Genomic DNA, 26,633 nt, shown 5'->3' on the forward strand with positions numbered 1-26,633 from the left:
GGCGGGCACATCTCCCCTCCACACCCCCTTTGGCGGGCACATCTCCCCTCCACACCCCCTTTGGCGGGCACATCTCCCCTCCACACCCCCTTTGGGGGGCACATCTGCTCCCTCCAACCCTCTTTGGGGAGACACATGCCCTCCCCAATCCCATTTGGGGGGCACACCTCCTCCTCACACCCCTTTGTGGGGGCACACCTTCTCCATACCCTCTGTTTGGAGGAGGGTCACACCTCCTCCCCACAACCCTTTTGGGGGGGCAGATCTCCTGAAGCCCATTTGGCTGGGGGCACGCCTCCTGCCCACCCCCCATTTTTTGGGGACATTTCTCCACTCACCCCTTCGGGGGTTGCACCTCCTCCCCATCCCTCATTTGAGGGGCACGGCTCCTCCTCACTCCCCATTTTGGGGTCACATCTCCTCCCCATACCCTGTTTTGGGGGTCACACCTCCTCCCCACCCCCTTTTGGGGAGCTCTCAGCCCTGTCCCCTCCATGGGCGGCCGCCGCAGCCTTGCCCGCGGCGGGGGGTGGCAGCAGCAATTCCCGCAAATTCCTACCCGGGATTATTGACAGCGAGAGAGGTGCCGGCCATGCGACCCCCCCGGAGCTGCGCCGGGAAGGGTTAATACCACCGGGAAGGGTTGATGCCACCGGGATTGCTCCAGGATGGATGCTGGAAGTTTACCTGAGGTGATGTGGATGTGGAGCCTTTTGTGTGCGCGGGAGCGGGTAACAGGTACCTCCTGGGCTGAGGTTCGGGAATGAGCCCCGCTATCCCGAATAATCACCCGGAGGAGCGGGAACGGGAGCCGCTCGATGGCTTTCAGGCAATTAGCACATCAAACAAAAACCGGAGCAGCCTTCAGAATGTTTATTGAGAAGTTGAAAGCAGGCTCCTTTGTATTATTACAAATTGTTTGAATAGGATCCTGATTTCCCTTTGTTGGGAGACACGCTTGGAAATAAAAAGGAAAAACCCCCTCCATTTTCAGCGGAGCAACTTTGGATGTTGGTTATGTTGGGAGATCTTATTTTCAAATGTGTTTCAACTTCTGGCTTAATTCTCAGCGATTGTTAATTGGAGCGGGGTGTGAGGAGTGCAGCAAGTACAACTCGCGCTCTCAGTTAAACAGTTCTCCTTTATGTTTAATTTCTGTCTCTTCCACACAGCCCCATATGGTTCTCAGCTACAGTTTCTCAGCCGTTTTGACTCGGAAAGGCAGATTTTGTAGCCTGACAGTCATTTGCACTTCTCAGGAGAGGGGTAGTAACTGGCAACAGTAGCAGGATTTAAAGGGTAATTATGGAATCGATAAGGTGAGGCTGCCGCACGGGCTGGCTCAGGGGATGTGAACGCTGTGGGAAGCATCCCAGATAAAGCAGGCCTGCAGGCACACTCCAGTGGGAGCTTAGGATTTGGGCAGGCTGTCTCCACATAATGCTTTCCCAGGATTGCTGTGCTCCGGGTGAAGCACACCTTGCCTTTCTTCTGAGTCCTTAATGCGACATGAAAGAACAGCTGGCCTTGCTCCTTCAGGAGTGAGATGGAGCCGGTGTAGAAAAAATGGGAACTTGCAAAGGAAGGTATCCCAAAAAAATGCTGTAGTGAAGGAATTAATTAGATGAGTTTGTCCCCAAGCCTTAGAACGGATGTGTCGGATCGAGCTGAAGGTATTTTGCTGTGAGGATATAAACTGCCTGAACAAGTGTGTTAAGGCTTATGGTTGAAATTGGAACTGGACTGCAATTTGGGAGGTCAGGCTTTGACGCCTGGTGCTCTGCAGACCTCCTGTGAGAGCTTTTTACAGGGACAAGAACGCCGAGGTGGGGTGACTTGTGCTTTTTCAGCACCGTGCTCTGAAAAAAAAAAGTCAGGTTGGAGATGCAAAATATTTTTTGAGCATTAATTGTGATCACATTCCTTGCTGCAGTTCATCCGTGGGAAAATAAGGATGATGCTTTCCCTAAACATTTGTCTAGAGCTCAGGAAGCTTTCTCTTTCCATGTTCATTGTCTAACATCATGCCTTTGGTTTGGCTCTGGGTCAACATGTAATATAGGTAATGACAAATAATGTTGCCTCTCCCGGTGGTAATTGGGACCTGCTAGGAAGAACAAGACACATTTGCAAGCCTGAAGTGAAGGATAGGGCAGGGACTAAAAACTGCCCTTTTTTCTATGAACCTCCTGGTGCTGAAGCTGGATTTTGATAGGATTAGTTTGGAATCAGTGTGTTGCTGCTCTGGTTTGTGTAACAAATATGCACAAAAGTTGGATACCTTGGGTGTTATTCTCTGTCTCTACAAATCTGGCCCTAACATTTCCTTGATTTATCTTGTGTCTGAATCCCTCTCCTCCGTTACATCTGTTTTATTCATTCCCTTTCGCCTGTCTGAAGTCTGCAATAATATGTGGGCCTTCACCATTAATTTCATCTGGCTTTTAAGACGTTTTAATGGGATTTTTGTGCTTTCAGTAAGGCACAGAATACACCTTCTCTGTTAGTGATTGGAGTAGGATTCAGGAGTGCAAATCAGAATTAGGTCAGTTTAGTGTTGGACATAGCGCAGGCAGAGATGATAACTTGATCTTGGAAAGTGTGTTAATAAAATATATTTAGAATACAGGAAGCATCAGAGTTTTATTCTAAACCACCGATTCATGATGTGATTTTTCCTGTTTCAAAATTAGTTTTCTGTCAGTACTGTGAATCCTGGAAGCTGTGAACATCAAGTTCTGTCTCTGACACTTTCTAGAAATAAAGACTCCGCAATTAGGACTTTGCTGACAATTTAACTGATAAGTGAGGCAGAGAAACCGATCCCAGTTCTAAAGCTGCTCTAGTATTAGGGGGAAATAGGTATGAAATGGTGCTGGGAGGTATTTTTATGATGCCTTTTCTGCTGGCAACACTGGTTGTCAGTCTGGGGCTGATCTGTCCGTGGATCTGTTATGTTCCCCCCTGGCAGACCCAGGCTCTGCTGTCGGGGGGCTCATCGTTCTGTAACCTATAAACTGCATCATTTTGCTTGTGGTCCTAAAATGCTAAAACCTTTGTCCTAAAACAGTGCACAGTGCAAGTCAAACTGGAGCTGGGGCACCGAGCCCAACTGAGGAAGAAGCCCACCACGGAGGGGTTCACCCATGACTGGATGGTGTTTGTCCGTGGCCCCGAGCAGTGTGACATCCAGCATTTTGTGGAACGCGTGGTCTTTCGGCTGCATGAGAGCTTCCCAAAGCCCAAGCGAGGTGAGTGGGTGCTTGAAGGTGTATTATTAGGTGTTCTCTCTATGAAATAGCATTTTGCAAGTTAAGGTTGTCTTGGGCTGTCACTTTTCTTTAAAATAGCTCCTTAAAGGGGAGCGAAATGTCCATTGTGTGCGCTCTGCTTTAACCTTTCTTGACTGTGTTTGAGGAAGGTCAGGGAGAATGGGACCTTTCTTCTGGTGAAAGGGCAGGAGGTGAGGTGCTTTCTCCTCTTGTTTAAGCATTAGCACTTGCAGGTTCTCAACACACAAGTGACAGCAGAAGATAATTCACGTTATGGAATGGAAAGGTGGGTTTGATTTGTTGGAATTCGCCAGCAAAAGCTGGAAGCACATGATCAGTGAGAGATGCTCAACACTGGGCTTTTATATGTACTGGGGTGTGCAGAGTTCTGCATTGGTCATGGATTCTTGCAATTCCTAACCTCGGGTGCCAGTTCAGGTAGATTAACCCAGCAGAAATCAGTGATGCCACAGGGTGATGGTCTCTTTGCCACTGGCTGTGTGATCAGTGTGGTTGGACAGAGTATACACATTGCAGTGTTATTTTCTGTCTTTGCTTTGTGACTGTGTAGAAAAAATGCTGGCACCGGGCAGCGGGAATTCATGAGGCTGAGGTGGAGGAATAGGAATTGCCCTTTTAGGGGGCAGCACAGAGTTACATCTGTAACATGTAACGTGTGTAACTATAGCTGCAGTGTTACCGTCTTAAGAAATATAAGCTGCCTGTGAGTGTTGCTGTGAAGTACTTTGTAATGTGCATTCTTAGAAATATTCTTTTAAACGAAGTACACTCAGAATGTCTTAGGACAACCTATGACATGGGTTATTTGTAAGAGTCCACAGTGGAAAGTAACTCAAAGGCGCTCAGCTCACAAGAGTGTGAATATGGAATGTGTGTTAATAATGTCTCCTTCAAATTGATGTAGTAAAACTGATGTATGATAAGCAAGTGCAGGACTGAGCTGAAAGCTAATTTATAGAATAAAAGTTGTAATCTGCTGGGTTACAGTTCTGTCATCTGGTGTAATTTAATTTATTACAAACAACTGTGTTGCAGTAGTACATAGAATCATGGTGTGGTTTGGGTTGGAATGGACCTTAAATACCACTTTGTTCCATGCCCTGCCATGGGCAGGGACACCTCCCACTAGCCCAGATTGCTCCAGGCCCTGTCCAACCTGGCCTTGGACACTTCCAGGGATGGGGCAGCCACAGCTTCTCCGGGCAACCTGTGCCAGGACCTCCCCACCCTGACAGGGAAGAACATCTTCCCAAATATCCCATCTAACCCTGCCCTCTGGCAGAGTGAAACCATGGCCTTTGCTCAGTCAGTTGCTTTATCATCTACATTCACAGAGATATTTTTCCCTAATCCCTGGGTTTTTAATGCTTCCTTGAGCTCCATTCTAAGCCCAGCATGCCTTTGACCAAGGTGTGTTTGGGTTTTACATAAATACTGTGGCATTATGCATCCTATTCCTAGGTTTGTTTGAAGGGTTCCTTCAGCTGATTCTGTCTCACTTGGAGCAGATCCTGGTGCTGAAGGTGGGCTCGTGCTGCTGGCAGATTGCTCCTGGAATCATTGGAATTTGTCAGAATAGAGCAGCAGAGGAACAAAGGCTGCTTGGCAGATAGGCTTGAGATTCCCGCTGCCATATTGGCACCGCTCTTTGATTTTGGGTTTTTCCCTCTAAATGACAGGGTTCTTATATAAAATTCAAGTTAAAGCAAGTCTAGAGGTTTTTATTATTTTTAGCTATGCCTTTTTTTCACAGTTGAATTTTGAGTGCTGTTTTTCAGCACCTTAATGATGGTAGAAGTGTTTATAGAGCTGGAGTAACGTATCTACATTAAAGGAAAATAATTTGTGTGCTTTTAGGTTTGATGTACTGTTTCCTAATCATATTAATTGCTCGGAATTCTTATGAGAAACTCCAAAGATTTGCACTGAATTCCTCTAATTACTTAATTGACTTTATTTACATATATTGTAGTGCATAAATTATACGCGAGTGCATCCGGTTCCTGGGAGGGAGAACATCTCTGTGGGTCTCATGTTTCTTCTGGCAGCTGTTGTGTGTTTCTACATCACGACCAAAGAAATGATCCTGGAATCCTTAGAGTTGGATATCCCTATCCTGAAATGCAATGGTGGATAATAGGAAGGATTCAGGAGCATGAAGCTACACCAGGTAGCGGGATAGGGGCAACTGAGGCAGGAAACACACAGATTAATTTCTCTGAAGCAATTAACTTTTCTAATTGCTGTGCTGCAGAAAGCAGCTCTGACCTTAGCAACAAACTGGTTCACCTTCCTCCTTGTGTTTCCTTGTGTGTGGAATAAATAGCAGTGCTCACCTGCCCTTTGGGTTTGTGAACCTTTGGGGGAAGCAGCCTCTTACCTCATTATGAGAGTTGAGGATTTCAGGGGAGTGTTTCAAGTTAAAAATAATCATCTTGCTTGCATGTTGTAGTGCTTTGATTAATAAATGTGGACATCAAAGTCAATTTTACCTTTCTCTGCTGTTGTACCTTTTGGGTCCTGGCCTTTTCTTGCCAGACAGCTTGAACTGGCAGTTTGCATTGTTGTGGAACAGCCCAGAAATGTAATTGTATCTCGCTGCAAAAGGGGGTAAGAATCTCACAGAGCCTCTGGCCTGGAGTGTTTTATGTTTCCTTTCCTTGGGAGGAGCTAAGAACAGATTTTCATGTTCCCAACTAAGCCTGTGGCCACCATCTTATTCTGTGTGGTTTTCTCCACAAAGGTCAGTGTTTTAACTGTGTCCTGAGTTCTCAGGGGCCCGTTTCTCCTCTTGCAACTCCTTTTTGGCTCAGATGAAGTTGTGCTGAATTCCAAGTTCACGTTTATTTGTTCTCTTTCAGTGTGCAAGGAGCCCCCCTACAAGGTGGAGGAGTCTGGCTACGCTGGCTTCATTATGCCCATTGAAGTGCACTTCAAAAATAAGGTAGAAATCTGATTTCTGGTCTTCTAATTGTTTTGAGCTGTGCCAGAGCCTGAAACTGCCTGACAGAAAGACTCTAAATTATGTGACTGTTTTATGTGTGTGTTTTTTATTAGTCTAATAAATAGAATTTAACTGGGAGTTGGAAGCTCCTGCCAGACTTCAAAAAAAAGCTTTTGGCAAAAATGAAATTGCATAGAAAGGTGATATCGGGACAGTGGATGGTCCTAGAGATTCTGAGCGGAGATTGTACCGCTTGTAGCTCCTTTAACTTGGAGACTATTAAAGCATTTTAAAATATTTTATGCACATATGGAAGTAAATAAACATAAACCGCTGATTTTGTAAACATTTGTAAGCACTGTGTTGTCCATAAATGAAAAAAATCCACTTTTTAATTTGCGATCTCATTAAATTAACTGTATAGGTATGAAATTTGTAGACACACATTTGCATGTCTAGGACAAGTATTCAGACCTGTGTTAAAGATATCCTGATTCACTGCTCTTCCAAAAAGAAAACACTAAATATTTGAAGTCTTAAGATGCATTGCCAACAAGCATATGAAAGTTAAAGTTTGGGATTTATTGCTTGCTTTTAGTCTTACCACAGAGGTCACGTGCTGCAGGACTTGGAGAAGGTTATGAAAACAGGGAATTGGGCTCTTGTGTTCATATTACCTCAGTTTCAGTCAAATTATTTTGTTAAATAGAAATAGTGAAGCTTTCTGGGTTTGATTACTGCTTAAATAATAAAATAAAAAAATAATGTTTTTCTTATTATCCCTAAGAGGGAACCTAGATAAAACAAACTAAAAATGTGACCATTGAGCCACATCACTGTAATCTCTGCTCTCACTCCCCCCCTCATATATATATATATTTGCGTATGTATAAAATATATATATAATTAATTCTCTTTAGCTTCCCATCATTTTTTCCATGTACCTCCCACAAAAATCTCTCTGTCATTTCCTTCTCACCCCAGTCCAGCACAGGACACTCTCCTGGCAGTGTCATTTTGTGAATAATTAGCATTTTAGTTTGGTTTTTTTGCCCCTGCGGCATTGCCCTGACCCCACTTTGAGTCGGAGTAATGAGCCAGATAATGGGACTGAACCACGAGAAGACAAGCTGGTCTCCTAAACCTGGGAATGTTTTGCCCACAAGTTATTTTTTGGGTGAGTAGGGGAAGCCAAAAGGCTGTGAAAAGAAGTGGCAGTCAGAGGGTGGGGGTGAAAGTTGTTGATAAAAGCAGCTTTTTTGGCAAACGCTGAAAACTATGACTTGAGTGCAACAAAAACCCCGCAAAAGCTTAAAAGTAGTTCGAATTTTGGTGGCTTTTTTGAGGTTTTAGGTGGGAGTCAGAAAACTCTTGAATGTTCTCATAAGTCAGGTTCAAAATCCTTTACATTCCTGACCAAAAAATGTGAACTTCTCCATGTTGATTCCTTGTAAGTGGAACCTCTAAAGGCTGTGAGGAGTGAACTGTGTTTTAGTTCTAGTCTTTTTATTTTCCCTTCCTTTCTTCACCCAGTCTTTCCTCACACTTTTTGCTGCAGGTTTGTCTTTCACAAACCCTCTGATCTCTCATTTCTGTGTTGGATTTTTGTGGGTGCTCTTGTTTGCATTGACTGCCATCTGCATTCCTGTTTTCTTTTTTTCTCTGTTCTTTATATCCCTGTGTTGCTGGTGGAATATGGAACTGGCAGCTTTTCTGCCTAGAACTTGGTTTCCCACCCACCAGGGTCATCCCTTCTCATTGTTCCTCCACACACGTGACTGCAGAGTTGTTCCCCTGCTCTGAGCATAGGGGTGGCTTTTATAAATAAGGGAAATAGGTGGGCTCTGTTCTCCCTGGAAACAATGGAAGAAGCAGTTAATTTAATTTGTTGCTGACATTTTGGTCTTAAGAAACATGGCAAATAAATAGGACAACAGGTTTTAGTTGCACACTTGTTTCAAAATCTACAGATGTTCGAAATATTCATCCTTGCCTTATTTTTTAGATCCATGTGTTATGGGGAAGTTCTTTTCCATTTTTAAGCTGATGGACAAGTTGCTAATTAAGGAGTTTCAGGCAGCATTAAATTGGGGCAAACTCTGGTTGAGGGAACAGGTTCCATTTTCCAGCACATGGTTGGAACAGAGACATCTTCTCAGATTCAGCCATGAAGTTAAGACTGCTGGAAGCTCAGAAGCTGCTGCTGATGTGGTGATGAGTGACAGGACCCGAGGGAACAACTGGAGCTGTGCCAGGGGGGTTGGGATGGATCTCAGGGAAAGGTTCTTCCCCCAGAGGGTGCTGGGGCACTGCCCAGGCTCCCCAGGGCAGTGGGTACGGCCCCAAGGCTGCCAGAGCTCCAGGAGCGTTTGGACAACGCTCTGAGGGACAGGGTGGGATTGTTGGAGTGTCTGTGCAGGGACAGGAGCTGGACTGATGATCCCTGTGGGTCCCTTCCAGCTCAGAATATTTCAGGATTCTATATGAGGAATTGGGCTCCTGTATCCACCATTGCCCACTTGGAATTTTAAGAGCTATGATTATTTTCAGTAAGTGGAGCTGAAGGAAATGTATCTTCTGCAAAGATAAAAAAGCAAAGACTGGGATATAGCAGAAATTTACAAGATAGGGAAAGAGGATGAGGAGTGGCAAAGGCTTAGGATGCAGCCTGTATTCTCCTGAATTAAAGAACGTAGTGTTAAAGCACCAAATAAATCAAAGTCTTCATCACTTCAAGACCACGTGTTCACTCTGATCTGTGTAAACCTGTTGACACTGGTGGGGATCAGCTGGTGTGTGTGGAGCAGATATTGTTCTGAATTGATTACAGCATTTGGGGCTCATCCTTGAGTAACTCCCTTCAAATAGATGTTAGGGATTGATCCTGGGATTGGGGAGAAAAGGCTGTTTGGAGGTGGGTGGATGTTGTGGCCATATGCTCCCACATTCTGACACATTTTTGTTGATGTGTGTCCTGGGTTGAAACCAGAGTTACAGAGGCTTTGGAATTTGTTTATCGATGCATGTTTAGCTTTGTAAAGGTGAGAAGAGAAAGGATTTAAAGAAGGAGTGAACTAATCTGTGGATGTTGATCTTTGTCCTGGTTGGCTGAAATGGTTTTTTTTCCCCACAGTTTAAGCCTCCTTTCTTACCCATTTCCTTTCCCTGTGCTGATTTGTTACTGGAATGGTAAATCCTGCAGGAACACTGACCTATGCTTTGTGAAGAAACAGTTTTAAGAATGGTTTTAATGAGCTTCGTCAGGGATTTTTTTAAGCAACTTGGCATAAAATTACCCATTAACTCTTTGTGTTGGAGTACCCTCTTATTGTTGTTGTGTGTTTGGAGCAGCAGAGTCGGTTCTCTTGGCCCCCCTGAAGCTTTTGGTGCCTTTCTGTCAGACAGGCAAGTGTCAACAGAGTGTAAAAAAGGTGTAAGAGTCTGTTTTTATCCTCCACAAGGGTTGTTGGGTTGTTGTGTTTGTCCTTCCTGTGCTGCACTTCAGTGCCTCCCTAAGTAGGTGCTTTCTCAGCCTTGGCATTTGTATCACAGATTATAAATTGTGAATATTGCTGTGAGCCTGGGCAGTCTGTGGGTCTGAGTGGACTGTGTGGCCACAGGACTCATTTAATACCGGTCGAGCCTCTGCTGCTGTAACTGATCCTGAAAAACAAATGGCAGGGGCTCAGCAGGTTGATTGATAAAGCTTTTGAAAGCAGAGTTGACTAATGACAGCAGATCATTTGGACTGGAAATGTTAGTGTGCTATTTTTGTGGTGAAATCCTTTGTGTTTCTGTAACGAGGGCTGCTGTTAGTGGCTTCTGCTGCTCGAATCGATACAAACCGGGTACAACAAATGCATTGCTGTTTTTCTCCTGCTCTTCCCCTTCCCTCTCCCCCTCAGTTTCAACAGTCTGGAGGCTTTTTTTCATTGTTGTCTCTAAATAAATCTCTTACAGTGGTACATGTTGTGATCTGGAGGCTGTGATACAGGTCTGACTTTGGTATTCATCCCCTGTGACATTTTTTGCATCCCAATCAAATTAGATCAATCCCCCTCAACAGAGCTAAAGGTCTAGTGTATTTTCATGTTACTCTGATACAAGACAGATGATATTAATGCAACATGGATAAGATGCTGTATTAAAGTCTCTTTAAAGATGCTACCTCCCAATTTTAGTGCTGGAGATAAAAGCCTTTCCAGGATTTACATAATGGATACACGGAACTTGGGCTTTTCCTATTAGTGAGGAGGAGATAAGCAGAGAAAGCGAAGAAATCCATTTGATTTTTTTCCAGTGAGGTTCAAGAGAAAAACATGCGTATTTTACCCCTTTTGCAACATTTATAGGTGTGATACAGAAAACAAACAGAGAAATATTGGAGAAGGGAAAAATCGTTTGTGTCTCACGGTGGGAACTCAGTGGAGACTTTGTAGGTGGGCTGCACATATGGCAGGGGAGTGAAACAAGATCAGCTACAACTGGTGTCAGGACTGTGCCATCAGGAAGGGATTGGCCTGGGAAATGCTCCCAAGGAAGGTTGTGGCAAGAATTGGCCTGGGAAATGCTCCCAAGGAAGGTTGGAGAGCCTGTGTTTGCACGAGACGTTTGATTTTACACGAATTACTGTTCTTGGGGCAGGGTCTGCACAGGTTTGAGGAAAGGAGGAGTAGCTTTAACCTGTTGGTGTTGACTCAGTGTTGCTGAAAGTTGTGGACAGAGGAGTAAAACTTGTCATTTGTCTGGCCTTTAAGGGAAGCATTTGTTGCTCACATTTTTTAGGTCTATTCTGCATTCCCCACCAAACCTGCAGCACTTCTGTGCTGCTGCTAAGGAGCGAAGCTTTTTTTTTTTTTTAGCTTCTCCTGTCAGAAATTAATACGTGTTATCAGTTTATCCATTCTTTTATCTAAGCAGGGCTTTCCTGGCCAACCCCCCCCTGGGCTGTGTGTGTTTCAGTAGCCATTCAGTGTAGGGCTTCCATATGCTGAAAATGTGTGTGTGTGTGTGTGTGTGTGTGTGTATAAATAAGACGTGTATTAAAAAGATATAAAAATTATATATAAAATATATAAATATAATATATATAACATACATGGAGATGTATAAAATATATAAATAGATGATTATATAAAAAGATATATAAATTTGTAGTGCCTGGCAAAGATGAGTTTGCAAACACAGTAGCTTTACCGGCCATGCAGCATCATATCATCTATTTGTAAGAGTTAGGAGATTATTAAATGCTTGTCTTGGACCAGTGAGTACAAAAATATATCAGGAACACCTAATTTTCAAGCGGACAATTATTTCTGATGCGGGGAGAGTCCAAAATGCTGTTCCCTGTTGTTTCACTGAAGAATCACAGAAACGATAAAGGTGGTTGGTTCATGGTCTCCTGAGTGGAACACAAGGCCACTTGCTTCAAAAACTGAATCTTGGGCTATTCACTTTTAAATGTCCTCAGTTGGAAGCGGGTGGAAGACCAGTCAGACGGGTTGTACGAGCCTGGGAAGGGGGTTTCATTTATACAGACGTTCCGGATAAATGACTCTGTCAGGCTGGATCTATGGCAAAAGGGAAGTGGTGTTAGATGTTATAGTTATTGAATAACCATGAGCCTGCTTCCTTGGTGTGCTAGATTTTTTTTGTAGATAATTTTGTTTTATGGCTTTCTAAAAGTGATTTATGAGCTTTATGCGCACGCTACCAGTGAAATCCTTTTGATTTGTGTTAAGTGGCAAAGGGCACACCCTGCCTTAAAAACAAGACAAGGAAATTTTAACAAAAGACTTTGAAAAATTCCTCCTCTTTACGAAGAAAAGTGCCAAAAGAACTTTAACCCATTACTTGAGAACTCAAAGGGAAAATAAAGCAGCTTCAGTGCTCGTAACAGCACAGTGGCGGTCGGTGCAGACAGGAAGCAGTAAAAATAAAACCTAATGTACCCTGCTTGGGAGATTGGAGGTGGAATAGGGGGATTCATGGGATGAAGGGAAGTTTACAGCAGCTGCAAATAAAAGCTTGGCCCTGGCTTTGTGATCCACACTCGTAGTTTACTTCTCTGGCATCCTGAGATTTAAGGGGCAGATGCAAAGTGAGGTTCTGAGGTACCTTGCTGAGAGATCCCCCCTCCCTGTACCAGCTTAACCATTTCATATCCAAATTGACTATTGGATTTTAAATCTGAATAGCTGATATCTACCAGTTAGAAATGGATGTGATGCATCCTTTCTAAAGCTCTTCTTGGGAGTAAGGCCCTTCAGGGAGCAACAAAATATCCAGAGAAAGTAAGGCTCTCCCCTGTTCAGTTTTACTGGTTGATGTCAAGGGTTGAATATCAGAGGGTGGAATCATCTAAGAGTAAAGCCTGGCTTGTGTGCGTAGTTGCTGCTCAAGCAGGAGTAGGTAAAGTGATGCTGTAGGACTGTCTGAACCAAAGTTTGTAGGGTGAGAAAGCACCTACACCAGGCTGCAGCCCCAAGCAGCAGGATTTGTGGATCCCAACATAGTATTTAGAAAGGCTTTGAAGTGTGGCACTGTGGATTCAAGCCTGGCTTTCCATTCGAAGTTAGAAGATGGGTAGGTCCAGGTCAATTGAGAGAGATTTCCCTTGGTCTTCCGCCCCCCTTCCCCCTTTGATGGTTGTTTGGAGGGAAGAACCTTTTAGGGGGGACCGGATGGATTAAGCTTTGGAGTGGCTTGAGCTGTAATCATTAGCTGGGCGGTGAGGGCAGTAAAGGAAAGAATGTTTATTTGCAGCTTTTTGCTTTGAGACTTTTGTGGTGGTTCTTTTAGGAGTGCTGTAATCTCAACTATTCACTTGGGGGGGGGTTTGGGGGGCTCCTCATGGCCTGGGGGATACAAAGGGGATTTTAATGATCAGGACACTTGGCTGGGGCTCCTTCCCAGGGCAGGAGTTGGAGAAAAATCACATTGAAAAACCGCCTTAATTTTACAAAAATTCAACAGAGACACAATAAATATTTGGGAGCTTCTGTCCTCGTGAATCTATACAAGAAATGGGATACCTAAGGTGAGAGGGAGAGGAATCTACTGCCTCTGCCCTGCTCAGAAAGCAAACAAATGCCAAAGCAGAGCTGGTAATGGGGTGGCAAAACAGCTTTTGACCAAAGCCTGCCTTTGCTAATATATTCAAGATCTATTTACTCTCTTGTAAACCAGGAAAAGCATTTTAGAAACCATTATTAGGCTACATTTGGGTTTCTATTCATCCTTCATTTCAGTTTATTAGACTTTGAGAGACCCTGTGCAGCTGCTGTTTGAACTGCAGTGAGCACACACGCAGAGCTCGCTAATGATTCTGTTAATGAGGATGGTCATGGAAGGGAGGGAAACGACAGGGCAGTGGATTTTGCAAGGGTTTTTTCTTTTTCTTCCCATTTATCTGTTTTAGTGGCCACTGAACCCTTTGGGGAGACACTGAGCCCTTTTGGGAGGGCGTGGGTTCTTCAAGACTGTCCCAAGAGAAGCTCTGAAGACCTTGGTGTTGGTAGCACGTTAATCTGAGACTCGATACCTCTTTGGGGGTTAGGACTAACCTTGACTCCCAGATAAGCTCAGGGCGCTGATTTTGGTGTAAATCAGGTGTAGTTACCACCCTTTGTATTATGAGAGGTGTAGTTTGTCCAAGAAATGGCCTCTGCAGCAGGAGCAAACAGCAGGAATCGGGGTGGTCCGAAGCCGTTTGACGCTCTAACCTATTTTCAGCAAATCTAATGGAGCTCGGGCCGGGAGCCTGTGGCGTCTGTTCCCATCCAACAATGCAACTGCACCAGGAAATCGAGCTGCTGGATATGAATTCTGGAAAAGGCTGCTGTGCAGCTGCTTGATGTTGCGCAGTGAATGAGGCATGTGGGAAGCATTCATGGAAACACAGAGGGTACTGCTGGGCTCACCGGGCTTTGCAGGAGAGTCTCTCTTGCCACATTTACTTTCCAAGCTGGAATACAAGAGAACACCAGGCAGTGTCCTGTGGGTATTTGTAACACACAAGCAGCCTGCAATATTTACAGTTTCGGGGGGGGGGTGGGTGAAAAAAAAGGAGGAGGTTTGTTCCATTCTGTGCTGCAGATGCAGCAGGTGGAACAGAAGCAGTGAGGCGCAGATGATCCCCAACGTGCATACAAAAACTCGGGATTGCTTGGGTGAAAGTGCCCTTGGAAAAGTTCAAAAGCCTGGGATATCTTCCCATTCAGCCTCTGCAGTGTGCATATTGAAAAGGATTTTGCAAACCAAGTCATCCTTTTCCCTGTTGTGTTTAATCTTTTCTTGGTACCCACAGAGATCCCAGGAGTTCAGAAGTTGTTCCTTCTCTAAAAAAAAGGATTATGCTTTTCTTAATATTGATACTTAAAAGTTGCTTCCCAAAGGAGATAGGATCTGAATTTTGAGGAAAACAGAATAGTGGGTAGACCTTGTGAATCTGCTTTTCTGGGAAGGCTTGAACAGCTTTAAATAGACAATTTTTACTCAAAATTCATGCCTGTGTGTTACTTTTGCAGTGGGAAGCTTCATGCCTCGGTTCCTGCTGAATACTGTTAACTTCAGGCACAAATAGTTTCATTTCCAGCTCTCTGATCTCATGATGAAAAACTCCATGTATACAACACTTAGTGGTTTATTTGGGATTTTCAGGAGTGACTGTTTGGATCCTCAGCCTTACTCTGCTTGCCAAACTCCTTCCGGTCTCCCAAAGTCTTTCTTGTTTTTAGGAGGAACCGAAAAAGGTTTGTTTCACATATGACCTGTTCCTAAATTTGGAGGGAAACCCACCTGTGAACCATCTTCGTTGTGAGAAACTGACTTTCAACAACCCCACCAAGGAATTCAGGCGCAAACTCATTAGGGCTGGAGGGGTAAGTGCCAGAGGGATTTGGGATCCTAAGAGGTGCTAAACTGTGGAGTGAGCTTGTTTTGCTCTGAGGTTTCTTTTTCAGGCTTCAAGCAGTTTTCTGTGTTCATCTAAAGGATGACCCAGCCAGCTTTCACTCCTGGTTATACAATTGCAGCACTTGAAGCAGAACAAACCCTTTGCTGGTGTGGTTGGTGACTCTTCATTTTTCTATTTAAATGTGACCATTAATATCAAAGCACTTAAAACCCCTCTGGAAATAGAGATCTGCTGTGGATGGTGCAGGCTGTCCATCAGTTATCTGGGACCTTCCTGGTGCCCGGAGCTGGATCAGGACAGAAAAGCTCAAGGAAAGGGAGAGACTTCCAGCCTATTCCTTGCTCATTTTGTTTAGCTTAATCGTTAGTGCTTCCTGGTCAATAAATGTCCCCTAAACCTGGGATAAGCTGCTTGTGGCTTAGATAATAAAAAATTAATGAAAAATATTAGAATGTAAAGTGAAAACAGGTGTGAGAGATAAAAATAGCTATACCCTTGAAGGCACAATAAGATATGGGTTCCTACAGTGGATGAACTCTTACCTCTGGAGAAGTAGCATGCAGTGATAGACTAAAGGATGATCCTCAAATAACTACAAATCTGAGCAAATTAGTGCAAGCCACAAAGTGCATGAAGTTTTTAACCAGCCAGAGGATGTCAAGGCCAGGTTGGACAGGGCTTGGAGCAACCTGCTCTATTGGAAGGTGTCCCTGCCCGTGGGAGGGGGTGGAATGAGATGATATTTAAGGTCCCTTCCAACCCAAACCACTCCATAATTCTGACTGTATTCTGAGATACCCCCTTATGCGGTAATGCCCAATGGTCTGTTCAAGGATTTTATTCAGGATGGTCTCAGTTGGTGGCAGAATTTTCTTCTGGAAAAGTCAGAAAGTTGTGGGGAAGATGGTCAGTAGTAGATCTCAGGAGCTGCAGGTATTCCAGCTGTTCCAGTGCTTCTCTGTACTGGGCACAGGGAAAGGTGCTCACTTCAGCCCTAGGAGGGCTGGAACATCATCTGCTTTCTAGGATTTTCACAGTAATTACTGTATTCCTTGTGTACTGAAGTATTTCAACTGTGAACCACTTTTGATGCTGCTTATCTAGTGGAAATTTTCCACAGAATTATTCTGACAATATAGGGGAGGTAAGAAGGGAATTGTTCCATGGAGCTCAGTGCTTGGTGTTAAGACCTTGTCAAGGGAGAGACACAAACCCTGCTCTTTTGTTTTTCTTTTTTTTTTTTTTTTTTAATTTTTCTTTTTTCCCCTCAATTCAGCTTCCCCTAAACCAGTGAAGTCTTGCTCATTCCTTCCAGATTTATCTCACTACCCTTTTTCAGGGTAAAAGCATTTACAGCAGAACACACAAGTCTTGTCCCGAGCTTTATTGCCTTCCCTGTGCTCAGAGTATTGGCATTCCCTTTGGGAAAGACACTTGATATTGCGTGTTGCCTTTCATTTTTGGTGGGTTTAATATGCTCTGTTTGAGGAGTTGCCTTGAAACTGAGCCTTCCATAGACAATATCTTTTTATGGCCTTTAAGCAGGGGGGGGAACCCTTCAAAAGATGAATAATGGTGTGTTAATTGAGCAAGAGGCTTAACATAATCATGTGTTAATAGTCCGTGAGACTTTCCTTAGACATAATTTCTCTCCTCTTTATCCCCAGGTAATGGTAATGCCAGAAGGAGCAGAAACTGTTTCAAGGCCAAGTCCCGACTATCCAATGTTACCCACGATACCTCTCTCTGCCTTCTCTGATCCCAAGAAGACCAAACCCTCCCATGGGTCGAAGGTCAGTGCAGCACACTTTTGGGTCACCTTGAGGTGAAAACGTCTTTCAGGACTTGCTGCTGAGGGCTTGTTTAGCAGCTGTTTCTGGCTGCTTCCAATTCTGAAACCTTCTTGTACTCTGCAGCTCAGGAGCCAATGGTCTGGAACTTACCATAATTTAGGAGACTTTTTTGGATGATTTGATAGACTTCTCTCCAGGGAAGTTTTGAAAAGAAAATTACATGTCCAAGACTGGGAATTTTTGGTGAATTGTATCTTCCTCTAGGTCTGCTGTAGCAGATAAAGGTGGATGAAATCCTCTCTGATTGTATCCCTGGTGCTGAGGATGAATTCTGTGGATGTTTCACTGTCTGCCATGTCCAGCCCTGCTCTGAGTGCCTGCATTTCTTTGCAGAAAGGCTGAGAGGAGAGTCAGCCCTTCCTCTGTCCTTACAGCTGCTCAAGGCAGTGCTGTAAATAAAGAACATAAAATATGCTGCACTTGGTCAAACTGGTGATTTCCAGATTTGATTGTTTGCATCCAGCAGTAGCCAGTTCCTGAGCCTTCTGAAGAACCTTAAGTTTGCTTTTTTTCACTTATATACTGAAGCTATTTTTGTATAATTCTACATGGGAGAAACAATCCCCAGGCAATGGTATTTTGGAGCAGACTACATGCACTTTATCAGCCTGAGCAGTCTCAGATATTAACAACAATTCATTTTACACTGTAATTCAATTCTGATATCCATGTTCTTTGGGGCTCTAAACACTTCTGACACTTCAGTCCTGCTTTCTGATGTTATGAAACGGAATGAAGATGACTTACCTGTTAGTGGCTGATTTAATTTTGGTTAGGGCTGAAGGATTAGGAAACATAGAAGACATCAGAGAAATAAAGGGCTCTGACATGAGGTCTGGTGAAAATTGCCAGTAGCTAAAGAGACAATATTTTCCTGTTCCCTTCCTCCAGGTTTCCCTCAGAGGTTCATGTGTGTTTGCGTTCAGATTAAATGTGAACTAAACATCTGCAGGTGTTTCGAGACCTTTTATAGATCCTGGAAAGGAACAGGACCATGGTAAAGCAGATGTTACAGTTCCCACTGTCCATTTGTGTCCATCAGCTTTAGGGAAGTGTAGATGTTTACCTTGGAGGTAGAGAAGCACTGCAGGGATCAGTGGGTGGATTTCTGCAGGAAACAACCATTTCCATGTGATTTATGAGGATGTGTTCTGTCCTTCTGTGCAGAGTTTCATATTCAGCTTGCATGTTTTCTGTTGCTGAATTTTAGGAGGCAAACAAGGAAAGCAGCAAAGCATCCAAGCCACACAAAGTCACCAAGGAGCACAGAGAGAGGCCCAGGAAAGACTCTGAGAGCAAAAACTCTTCCAAAGACCTTGAGAGAGAACAAAACAAGCCTTTGAAGGACTCCTCCAGAAAACCAACTGAGAACAAACTGCCTAAGGAGGAGAAGGCACCTCCAAAAGCTGCTTTCAAGGAACCAAAACTGGCCGTGAAGGAGACCAAACTGGAGAACACTTCCCCAAAGGGGGGGCCACAGCCAGAGTTAAAGTCTTCCAGCAAGAGACCCTCCAATGTGGAGTCACCAAAGCCTAGTGCCAAAAAACAAAAAAAGAGTAGCTCCAAAGGGGTGAAGAACATCCTGGGGACATCTCCCAGAACCTCGTCTTCCTCATATCCAGAGAAGAAACAAACCAAGGAGAAGATGAATGCCAAAGTGGAGAAGGTAAAATCCGAGAGCGAGGCCAAGGAGATCAAAAAACCTGTGGAAATGGAGGAGTCAAATTCAGAGGATGAAACTTCTTTCAAGTCAGAGGTGAGTAGGGATTTATCCTTTATCAGAATTTGGAAAGGTGCTGTTTAAATCCCTGTCTGAAAGAGATGTTAAAAATATTCTCTCAGAGGAGATAGAGAAGCAGGTTGGTAAATGCTTAGCCTGAGTTGTACCTCAAATAAAACTCCTTTTGGAGAATCCTGTCAGTATTAATCATTCCCCCTACCTGGTTTACCTCCTGTTTCAGGTACATGCTTTTATTTAGATTTATCTGCAGGCAGAATTACCTAAAAGTCAGAGTTTAAGGTTCATCCCTCATTCGTCCCTTGCAGTGACATTTACAGAGCTACAGTAGATGTAGAGACTTTCTACCTGCTTATGATAACATAATGGTTTTGAATGTGGTCTTAATTCAGAAAAGGAGGAAATAATTTCATTTTTGTACCCAACAGTATTAAAATGTGAATAAAGCCCCTCTTTCTAACATGACCTGCAAGAAATGCACTATTGGCTGAAGCTCAAAATACAACCACATGCCACCAAATCTAAATAAATTGTGTTGTAAAACATAAAACAAATTATGTTCTTGTGCTACTATTTTTAAAAGCTGTCTAAATATTTTTTTCTTTTTTACAACTAAGAACATTCCTCATCCTCTGTCTTCTAAAGAATATTTTCCAAAAGAAGGCAAAAAAAATGTAGGAGGGGAAAGACACAACTTAAATCCAAACTCTTTTTGCTTGTATATTTAATATTTGCTACAAAGAAACCATATATCTTGTAATAGGATTCTCAGGATAATGTCACTGGAATTTTGGAACTGCTTCCTCCTGACCACTTTTAGAAAGATTTGTTTTACTGGAATAAATCTTGTAGGGACAATTTGTATTAGGATTTAATCAGCACTGCGATGCAGCAAGTATTGATGTATTTATATCAGGAAGGATTTTTTTCTGCAAGATTCCCACTACAAGAGTTTATTGAGGAAGTGTTAATTCCAGTTACTCTGCAGAGAAATAACAGCCCTGGAAGTGTTCCAGGCCAGGTTGGGCTTGGAGCAGCCTGGTCTGGTGGAAGGTGTCTGTGCCCAAGATGAGCCTTAAGGTCCCTTTTAATCCAAAGCATTGTGGGATTTTAGGATTTCGTTTCCCAGATGGATGAAATGTGTAGGTTGGGCATTAGAAGAGGCAGCTCCTCTCCACTTCTAGCTTTATACCTGCAGTGCAAACCCCTCATTCCAGTTCCAGATACACGGCCCTCACTGTGCTCTGGTGATCCCTGAGTGTCCTGTACTTCATTATTCCTTAGGTGTTATCCATCCCCTCACGATCCCAGGCAGCTGAAAGCTGATAGTGCTGCTCCAAGTGTCCCAGGAAACCACAGCCTGTGGCTCTGGGTCCACAGCCCTGTCCTGGCCCCCTGAGCTCCCCGTGCCTCCGTGTCCTCCCTTGCACCAGCTCCTGTGTCTGTTGGATGCTGGATAGAGGGATTGGAGTGCTGGTCCCCGGACAGGAGGGCAGGAATACTTGGAGTCATGGCAGCTGCCAGTCAGAGCTGCTTAGGTTTCTGTGGAACTGAAGCTCAGGGGCCCAACTGCATAAAAGCAGCCTCTTGGAGTTCCTTTCCCATCCTGGGGGCTCTCCTTGCTCCCAGTGCTGCCGTTTTGCTCCATGGTTTGTCCTGGCACAGCCGAGCCGTGTGTGGAGCCACTAAAGTGAAGGAGCAGCTGGAGGTGGACCAGGGCCCGGAAACTCTTAAATCAGCTTTGGTGCTGCAGCCAAGGGATTGTGCAACAACCTCCGAGGCTGCAGCTCCTTGAAGGCTCCGGGTTGACATCTTAAGGAACAGCCTTGCTCCTGGCCTGAGAGCTCCAGGGTCTGCAGTGGGATAAAGGAATTTCTCATGCCCTTTCAGCTGTTTTTCAGCATTTACTTGTCCTTTCTCTTTTTTTTTTCCCCTTTTTTTTTTCCTTCCCCCATCAAGTCCAGTTCCCTGAACTGGCCTCATGCTTGGCTGCCTGAACGCTGACAAAAGGGAGAGGCTGGGGTGAGAGGCAGGATTGCTTTTTTCCATTGTCGACGTGTGCTTTTGTCACATCCCGGTGACAGTCGCTGCAGCCGGAGCACACGGAGCGTGTCCAGCTGGATCCTCCTCGTGCCTAAAAGAGCTCCATGGAGTTAATGGCAAAAGGAGAAACAGGATCCTTAGAACTTCCAACTTCTGCTTCTTGCATCCTGTTAAATCATTTTAAGGGAAGAGCTGCAGATTATCAGGAATGAGGGATGTAAGATTGTGGTCAGACATAGGAGCTGTACTCCCTTAGCTTGAACATATTCACAGAATCCCAGAATGGTTTGAGTTGGAAGGGACCTTAAAGCTCATCCCATTCCACCCCCTGCCATGGGCAGGGACACCTTCCACTAGCCCAGGTTTCTCCAAACCCTGTCCAACCTGGCCTTGGACACTTCCAGGGATGGGGCAGCCATAGCTGCTCTGGGCAGCCTGTTCTCTCTGCTCTCATGTTGTGATTTCTTTAAACAACCAGTGCTGCTGCAATATACCAGTAGATCTGATATGGGAATTGTTAAATTATTCTCCTTTGCTCCTGAACCATTCCCGAGGATTGTAATACCCTTTTTGGCACATTTCCCCCTCTTCTTACAGTGGAATAAATGAAACCCTTGGCAATACTTGGGTGATGGTGTGGCAGCAGGACCAGGGCAGAGACTGTCCCTCTGTGCTGGGCACTGGGGAGGGCACACCTCGAGTGCTGTGTCCAGTTCTGGGCCCCTCACCCCAGGAAAGACATTGAGGGGCTGGAGAGTGTCCGGAGAAGGGAACAGAGCTGGAGAAGGGTCTGGAGCACCAGGAGCAGCTGAGGGAGCTGGGGGGGCTCAGCCTGGAGAAAAGGAGGCTCAGGGGGGACCTTCTCAGTCTCCTGAGACAGGAGGGGGGAGCCAGGGGGGGAGGGGGGTCTGGCTCTGCTCCTAGGGAACAAGGGACAGGACAAGAGGAAACGGCCTCAAGCTGTGCCGGGGAGGTTGAGGTTGGACATCAGGAGGAATTTCTTCTTGGAAAGGGTGGTCAGCCATTGGAAGGGGCTGCCCAAGGAGATTTGGAGTCCCCATCCCTGGAGGTGTCCAGGGAACGACTGGACGTGGCACTCAGTGCTCTGGCCTGGGGGACACTGTGGGGGATCAGTCACAGGTTGGACTGGATAACCTTGCAGGTCTCTTCCAACATAAATGATTCTGGGATTCTGTGATAAATTACAGGGAAGGCTGGTATTGGGATAGAAAGTCCTGCTGCCACTTACACTTACTAGTGCCCAGAGCTGCTGATGTGCCTCTTTCTACCTTTCATGTTGTTTTTATAGAATTACCCTTTCCTGTGAGAAAGTTGATTGATCAATGAGAATGTGTGATTCTTCAATAGGATCAGGATTTGGTAGTGGAAGTAACAGACAGATTCCTGGGAATGAAGCAGTGAAATTGAAACGCTAATTTCCGTAGAATTACTTAAAAAAAAGGCAAGATATTACAGTACGTTGAGAATCTTTAGAACCTGATAAGTACCACCCCCCCATGCTTTTAAGGGATTTCAGGAACCGTTTTGGGGCCGAAGGCGTTGCCGTGGCCTCTGCTGTCTCCTGGCGGCCCCTCAAGGTAACGCAGGTGGTCGCTGTACAGTGTCTGATTTAATATTGATTTCCGATCAACAGCACACGGAGCACCCAAACTCCCTGTCTGGATGCTGCTGTTTTCAATAGTTCATTTTCCTCTTCATTCCCTCTTACTGCACAGGATGTTCCTGGCATTTCTGACCAATGTTGACGGAGTTGGGTTCACAAGAGTTTATTTAGCTGGTCACTGGGATGTTTTCACAATCAAATTTGAAATTGGTGTAAAAACAACTGGTTTGAGAGTATAATAATAATTCAGAACTAATTTTGGAGTCAATTGAGCTAGTTAGGATAGACATCTCTTTCTGCCTATGAGGAAAGGCTGAGAGAATTGGGATTGTCCAGCCTGGAGAAGAGAAGGCTTTGGGGTGACCTAATTGTGGCCTTCCAGGAACTGAAAGGAGCCTACAAGGAAGGTGGAGAGAGGCTATTTACAAGTGTCTGGAGTAACAGGACAAGGGGGAATGGCTTCAAACTGACAGAGAGTAGGTTTAGATGGGATATTGAGAAAAAATTCTTTATTGTGAGGGTGGTGAGGCCCTGGCACAGGTTGCCCAGAGCAGCTGTGGCTGCCCCGTCCCTGGGAGTGTCCAAGGCCAGGTTGGACGGGGCTTGGAGCCACCTGGGCTAGTGGAAGGTGTCCCTGCCCATGGCAGAGGGTGGAATGAGATAATTTTTAAGGTCCCTTCCAACCCAAACCATTGCATGGCTATGATTCCATGTTCAGTGACCAGTCCAAGGTGTTCAGAGGAAAGTTGGTGGGTACAATAAATACACGTTTTAAGAGGACTTAGATAAAGACGGCTTTGTTCTGGGTTCTGTGCTGATCATCTTTCCACTTCACAGTAAGGGGTTTTCACTTAAACGTTTATTTTTCAGCTGCTGTATTTCATCACTTGAGGTTATTTGGAACTGGTGGCTTGCAGGGTTTTGGGGGGAGCCCTTGATGCTGCTCCCAGGAGTGCTGAGCTGCATCCTGCCAAACTTTCAAAAATGTTGTTTTTATTTTATTTTATTCCCCTCACACTTCTGTAATCCTAAGAATTGCATTCAGTGCTGTGTGATGTTGTAGAGTGCTCCAATTCTCCTGTTCTCACTGTGCTTTGTGCTCTGGTTTTCTGGATTAGAAAGATTAAGATTCTTTTTCTTTTATTCCCTTTTATGGGGGGTAAAGTCTGTCCAGTCCAGCCCTTCCAACTCCAGCTCCAGCTCCGACTCCAGCTCTGACTCTGATTTCGAGCCGTCTCAGAACCACAGTCAAGGTGTGTTGCAAGAAATAACAGTTTGTTAAAACCTCCCTTGCATAACCTTAAAAGGCTCAAGAGAATTAAATCTGCTTTTTCAGTACTCTCTGTAAGGTTCATACAGTTCCTTGCATCCAGCCATGTGTTGGAGCTGTGATGCTTCAGCAAGAAAAGGCAATAATATCACAACATAATCATGAACAAGTATTTTTCTTCTTTTGGCAGCTAATTTATGACTAGGGAATCCCTGTGGATTTGGTTCTTTCCCTGTTGGCTTTGGTTTCTGCCTCGGTTTATAAATGTGTTGCTGCTACCTGATCTGTAAAGTCACCAGAACAGTTCTCCAACCTCATCTATGTTTTATTAAAAATTATAAATGTGCCATTCATCACTTTGCAAGTGTGGAATAACTCCTTTCTCAGATTCCTCCACTGATAACCCAGAGAGATAAACTGTGGCAATAGTAGCTGTTCTAACTGTAGCAAAAGCTCTGTTGCTGCAAATACTGTCTCAAGTGGCATTTAAATCAGCCCCAAACACATGAAAAAATGTGTCCTTTTGTTTTCATTTGGGAAGGGAGTGGGAGGATTTGGGGGGAGGGAGTTGTAAAGTTTGCCAGCTCTGCTTTAGCTTCGAGCCTGGGACACGGTGTCCTTTACCAACAGCTTTGTGCAAAGCGATAAAACCAGTGACATCTCACTGGGAAATCTGGGATGTATCTCAGTAATTATCCCAGTTTGGAGCTGGGATGGAGTTGCTACATGTGTCCTGGTGCTGAATTCCTGTCTCCCCTGTGCCCCCAGGCCCCTTGCGCTCCATGGTGGAGGATCTGCAGTCAGAGGAGTCAGATGATGATGACAGTTCCTCTGGGGAGGAGGCAGCAGTCAAAGCAAACCCAGTCAGCCGGGATTCCAGGTGGTAACAAATCCGGAAGAAAGATGTTTGTTTGGCTTTTTGCCCTCTTGTGTTTGGTATTTTTGGGTGCCCTCCATTTAGAGAGAGGAATCAAAGGATGGAGCTGTGTGTGAGAGGGCAGGGAAGGCAGATGTGTGGTCACTTAGCGCGGGGTGAGGACACAGGGCTGGTGAGACCAGAGTGGGGTGAGGAGCTCAAAGAGAGGAAGGCACTGGGAAGTGCTGGGCTGGGCTGGCAGCTGTTAGTGAGTGAGCCCCTTCAAACACTCACCTCATTGTCACCCTCGGATCTCTGCTGAGCTGAATGGAGCGTGACACCTTTGATCTGCAGGGATTCGACAAGTGTGTGCTGCTCTAGCTGCTGGTGACAGACACAGCAGAAGAGTCAGTCTGTGCCCACCATGTGTACTGACAGTTCTACTCCCTTCCTCTGGGACTCAGCTACAGCTGTTTCCTGCTTCAGTCCTTGCAAATAGTTGAATTTCATCCTTCTCCCCTCAGGAAATGCTGTTATAGCCAAAACCCAGAGTCTCAGGCTGAATGTTTTAACCCAAATGCTTGGCCCACGTAGCAGCTGCAAATTTCAAGTGATGCTGGTGTTCACCAAAAAAAATATCCACTATTGCACTTTGTCATCATCAACTAAACAGGAATGGAGAGACTTGGGAGGGTGTTTTTTTAGACAGTTTTCCAAGCTCATCACAGGTAGGATACCTGCCATGGTACATCTGTGGGGCCACAAGAAGAATGAGAATAAATAGGAAATCTCAAAGGCCACACCAGCAACACTAAGACCATTTTTTGTGCTCAGTGTTGCTGAGCCTGCTGTGCAGGTACTTGGTGATCCTGGGATGAATTCCTGAAAGGAACAGTTGCTGCTTGTGAAAATCAAGTGGTGCTGAATTGTTCTAGGGAATGTGTGTATGACAGAGTTGAACTAACTATTGGCTGTAATGTAACTAAAACTCCCCGCTCTGCCTGCCCAGGGAATGGGAGATGATGTCACCTGGGAAAACTGGGATTCTTGGAATCACAGACTGACCAATTCTCCCAGACAACGGAGCAGTCTGTGATAAAGTAGAGAATAATAAAGAATGATAATAAGAGAATGCTAAAGAAGCTCTGTGGGATTCAGGTGGCAGGTGGGTGAGGTTCCTGTTCCCTGGGGATGCTCATTCTCTGCTGGTGGTTTTCCAGACTGAGCCTCAGTGACAGTGACAGTGACAACAGCGCCGACTCCTGCCCGCCCAGCCGAGAGCCGCCCCCCGGGCAGAAGCTGCCCCCAGCAAACAACAAGGTATGACATCCTATGACATCCCCCTCCCCACACAGCCCTGCTTTCTGCCCGCCTGCTGCCTGCACTGTTAGTTCTCTCTTGAACCAAAGTTTCCCTGTTTCACTGTGCTCCTCAGACAGGTCATTTCTCCCTGTTCAGTGCTCTGTGCCCAAGCCATGACACCACCCTGGTGTCTGAGCTGATTTTGGTCCCTAATGTTGGGGATTTTTTTACCCTCAGGCATCTGGAAGGAAAAGCCCAGAGTCTTGTAACAAGCCAGAGAAGATCCTGAAGAAGGGAACGTATGACAAGGTGTGTCATGTGGAGAGGGACCTTATTGGATAGGGACTTTCCACATGTAGTAACAGGACAAGGGGGAATGGCCTTAAGCTGCAGGGAGGCAGGTTTAGATTGGATATTAGGAAGAAATTCTTCCCTGGGAGGGTGGGGAGGCCCTGGCACAGGTTGCCCAGAGAAGCTGTGGCTGCCCCATCCCTGGAATTGCCCAAGGCCAGGTTGAAGCAACCTGGGATAGGGGAAGCTGTCCTTGGCCATGGCAGGAGGTGGGAATGGGAAGAGCTTTAAGGTCCCTCCCAACCCAAACCATTCTATAGTTCCATGATTCTGTGAGTTAAATGAGTTCAGCTTTGCTGATACAGACCTATTGTTGGCTGCCTAAATAAAATTAAAATTTTAAAAAAAAGACAGTCTTATATTAAAACAATTAACATGTTGAGCGTATAAACAATCCTGGGTTTCCCACTGTAGAGAAAAATTTGGAATAGGAACATTCCTG

The 26,633-nt window shown here is 45.0% G+C and overlaps 2 protein-coding genes across 10 annotated transcripts in view; one reads left to right on the forward strand and one right to left on the reverse strand.

Annotated features, from left to right (window-relative positions):
- ACSBG2 (acyl-CoA synthetase bubblegum family member 2) overlaps window positions 1–26,633 on the reverse strand; it is a 196,344-nt gene that overhangs the window by 146,517 nt on the left and 23,194 nt on the right. The gene's annotated exons all lie outside the window — the stretch shown is intronic.
- The window catches only part of MLLT1 (MLLT1, super elongation complex subunit), a 32,830-nt gene that overhangs the window by 1,224 nt on the left and 4,973 nt on the right, over window positions 1–26,633 (forward strand). Inside the window, exons 2-10 of one of the 2 annotated variants that reach the window (XM_017836402.1) lie at window positions 3,071–3,251; window positions 6,155–6,237; window positions 14,976–15,119; window positions 16,822–16,947; window positions 18,218–18,763; window positions 23,569–23,665; window positions 24,451–24,562; window positions 25,759–25,858; window positions 26,078–26,149. In XM_017836402.1, the coding sequence (XP_017691891.1) occupies window positions 3,155–3,251; window positions 6,155–6,237; window positions 14,976–15,119; window positions 16,822–16,947; window positions 18,218–18,763; window positions 23,569–23,665; window positions 24,451–24,562; window positions 25,759–25,858; window positions 26,078–26,149 (1,377 nt within the window). In that variant the 5' untranslated portion in view covers window positions 3,071–3,154. The remainder of the gene's footprint in view (window positions 1–3,070; window positions 3,252–6,154; window positions 6,238–14,975; window positions 15,120–16,821; window positions 16,948–18,217; window positions 18,764–23,568; window positions 23,666–24,450; window positions 24,563–25,758; window positions 25,859–26,077; window positions 26,150–26,633) is intronic. The other variant, XM_017836404.1, reaches the window with a different exon arrangement.

Source organism: Lepidothrix coronata, unplaced genomic scaffold (genome assembly GCF_001604755.1).
Source record: "Lepidothrix coronata isolate B3197 unplaced genomic scaffold, Lepidothrix_coronata-1.0 Scaffold277, whole genome shotgun sequence".
NCBI lineage: Eukaryota > Metazoa > Chordata > Aves > Passeriformes > Pipridae > Lepidothrix > Lepidothrix coronata.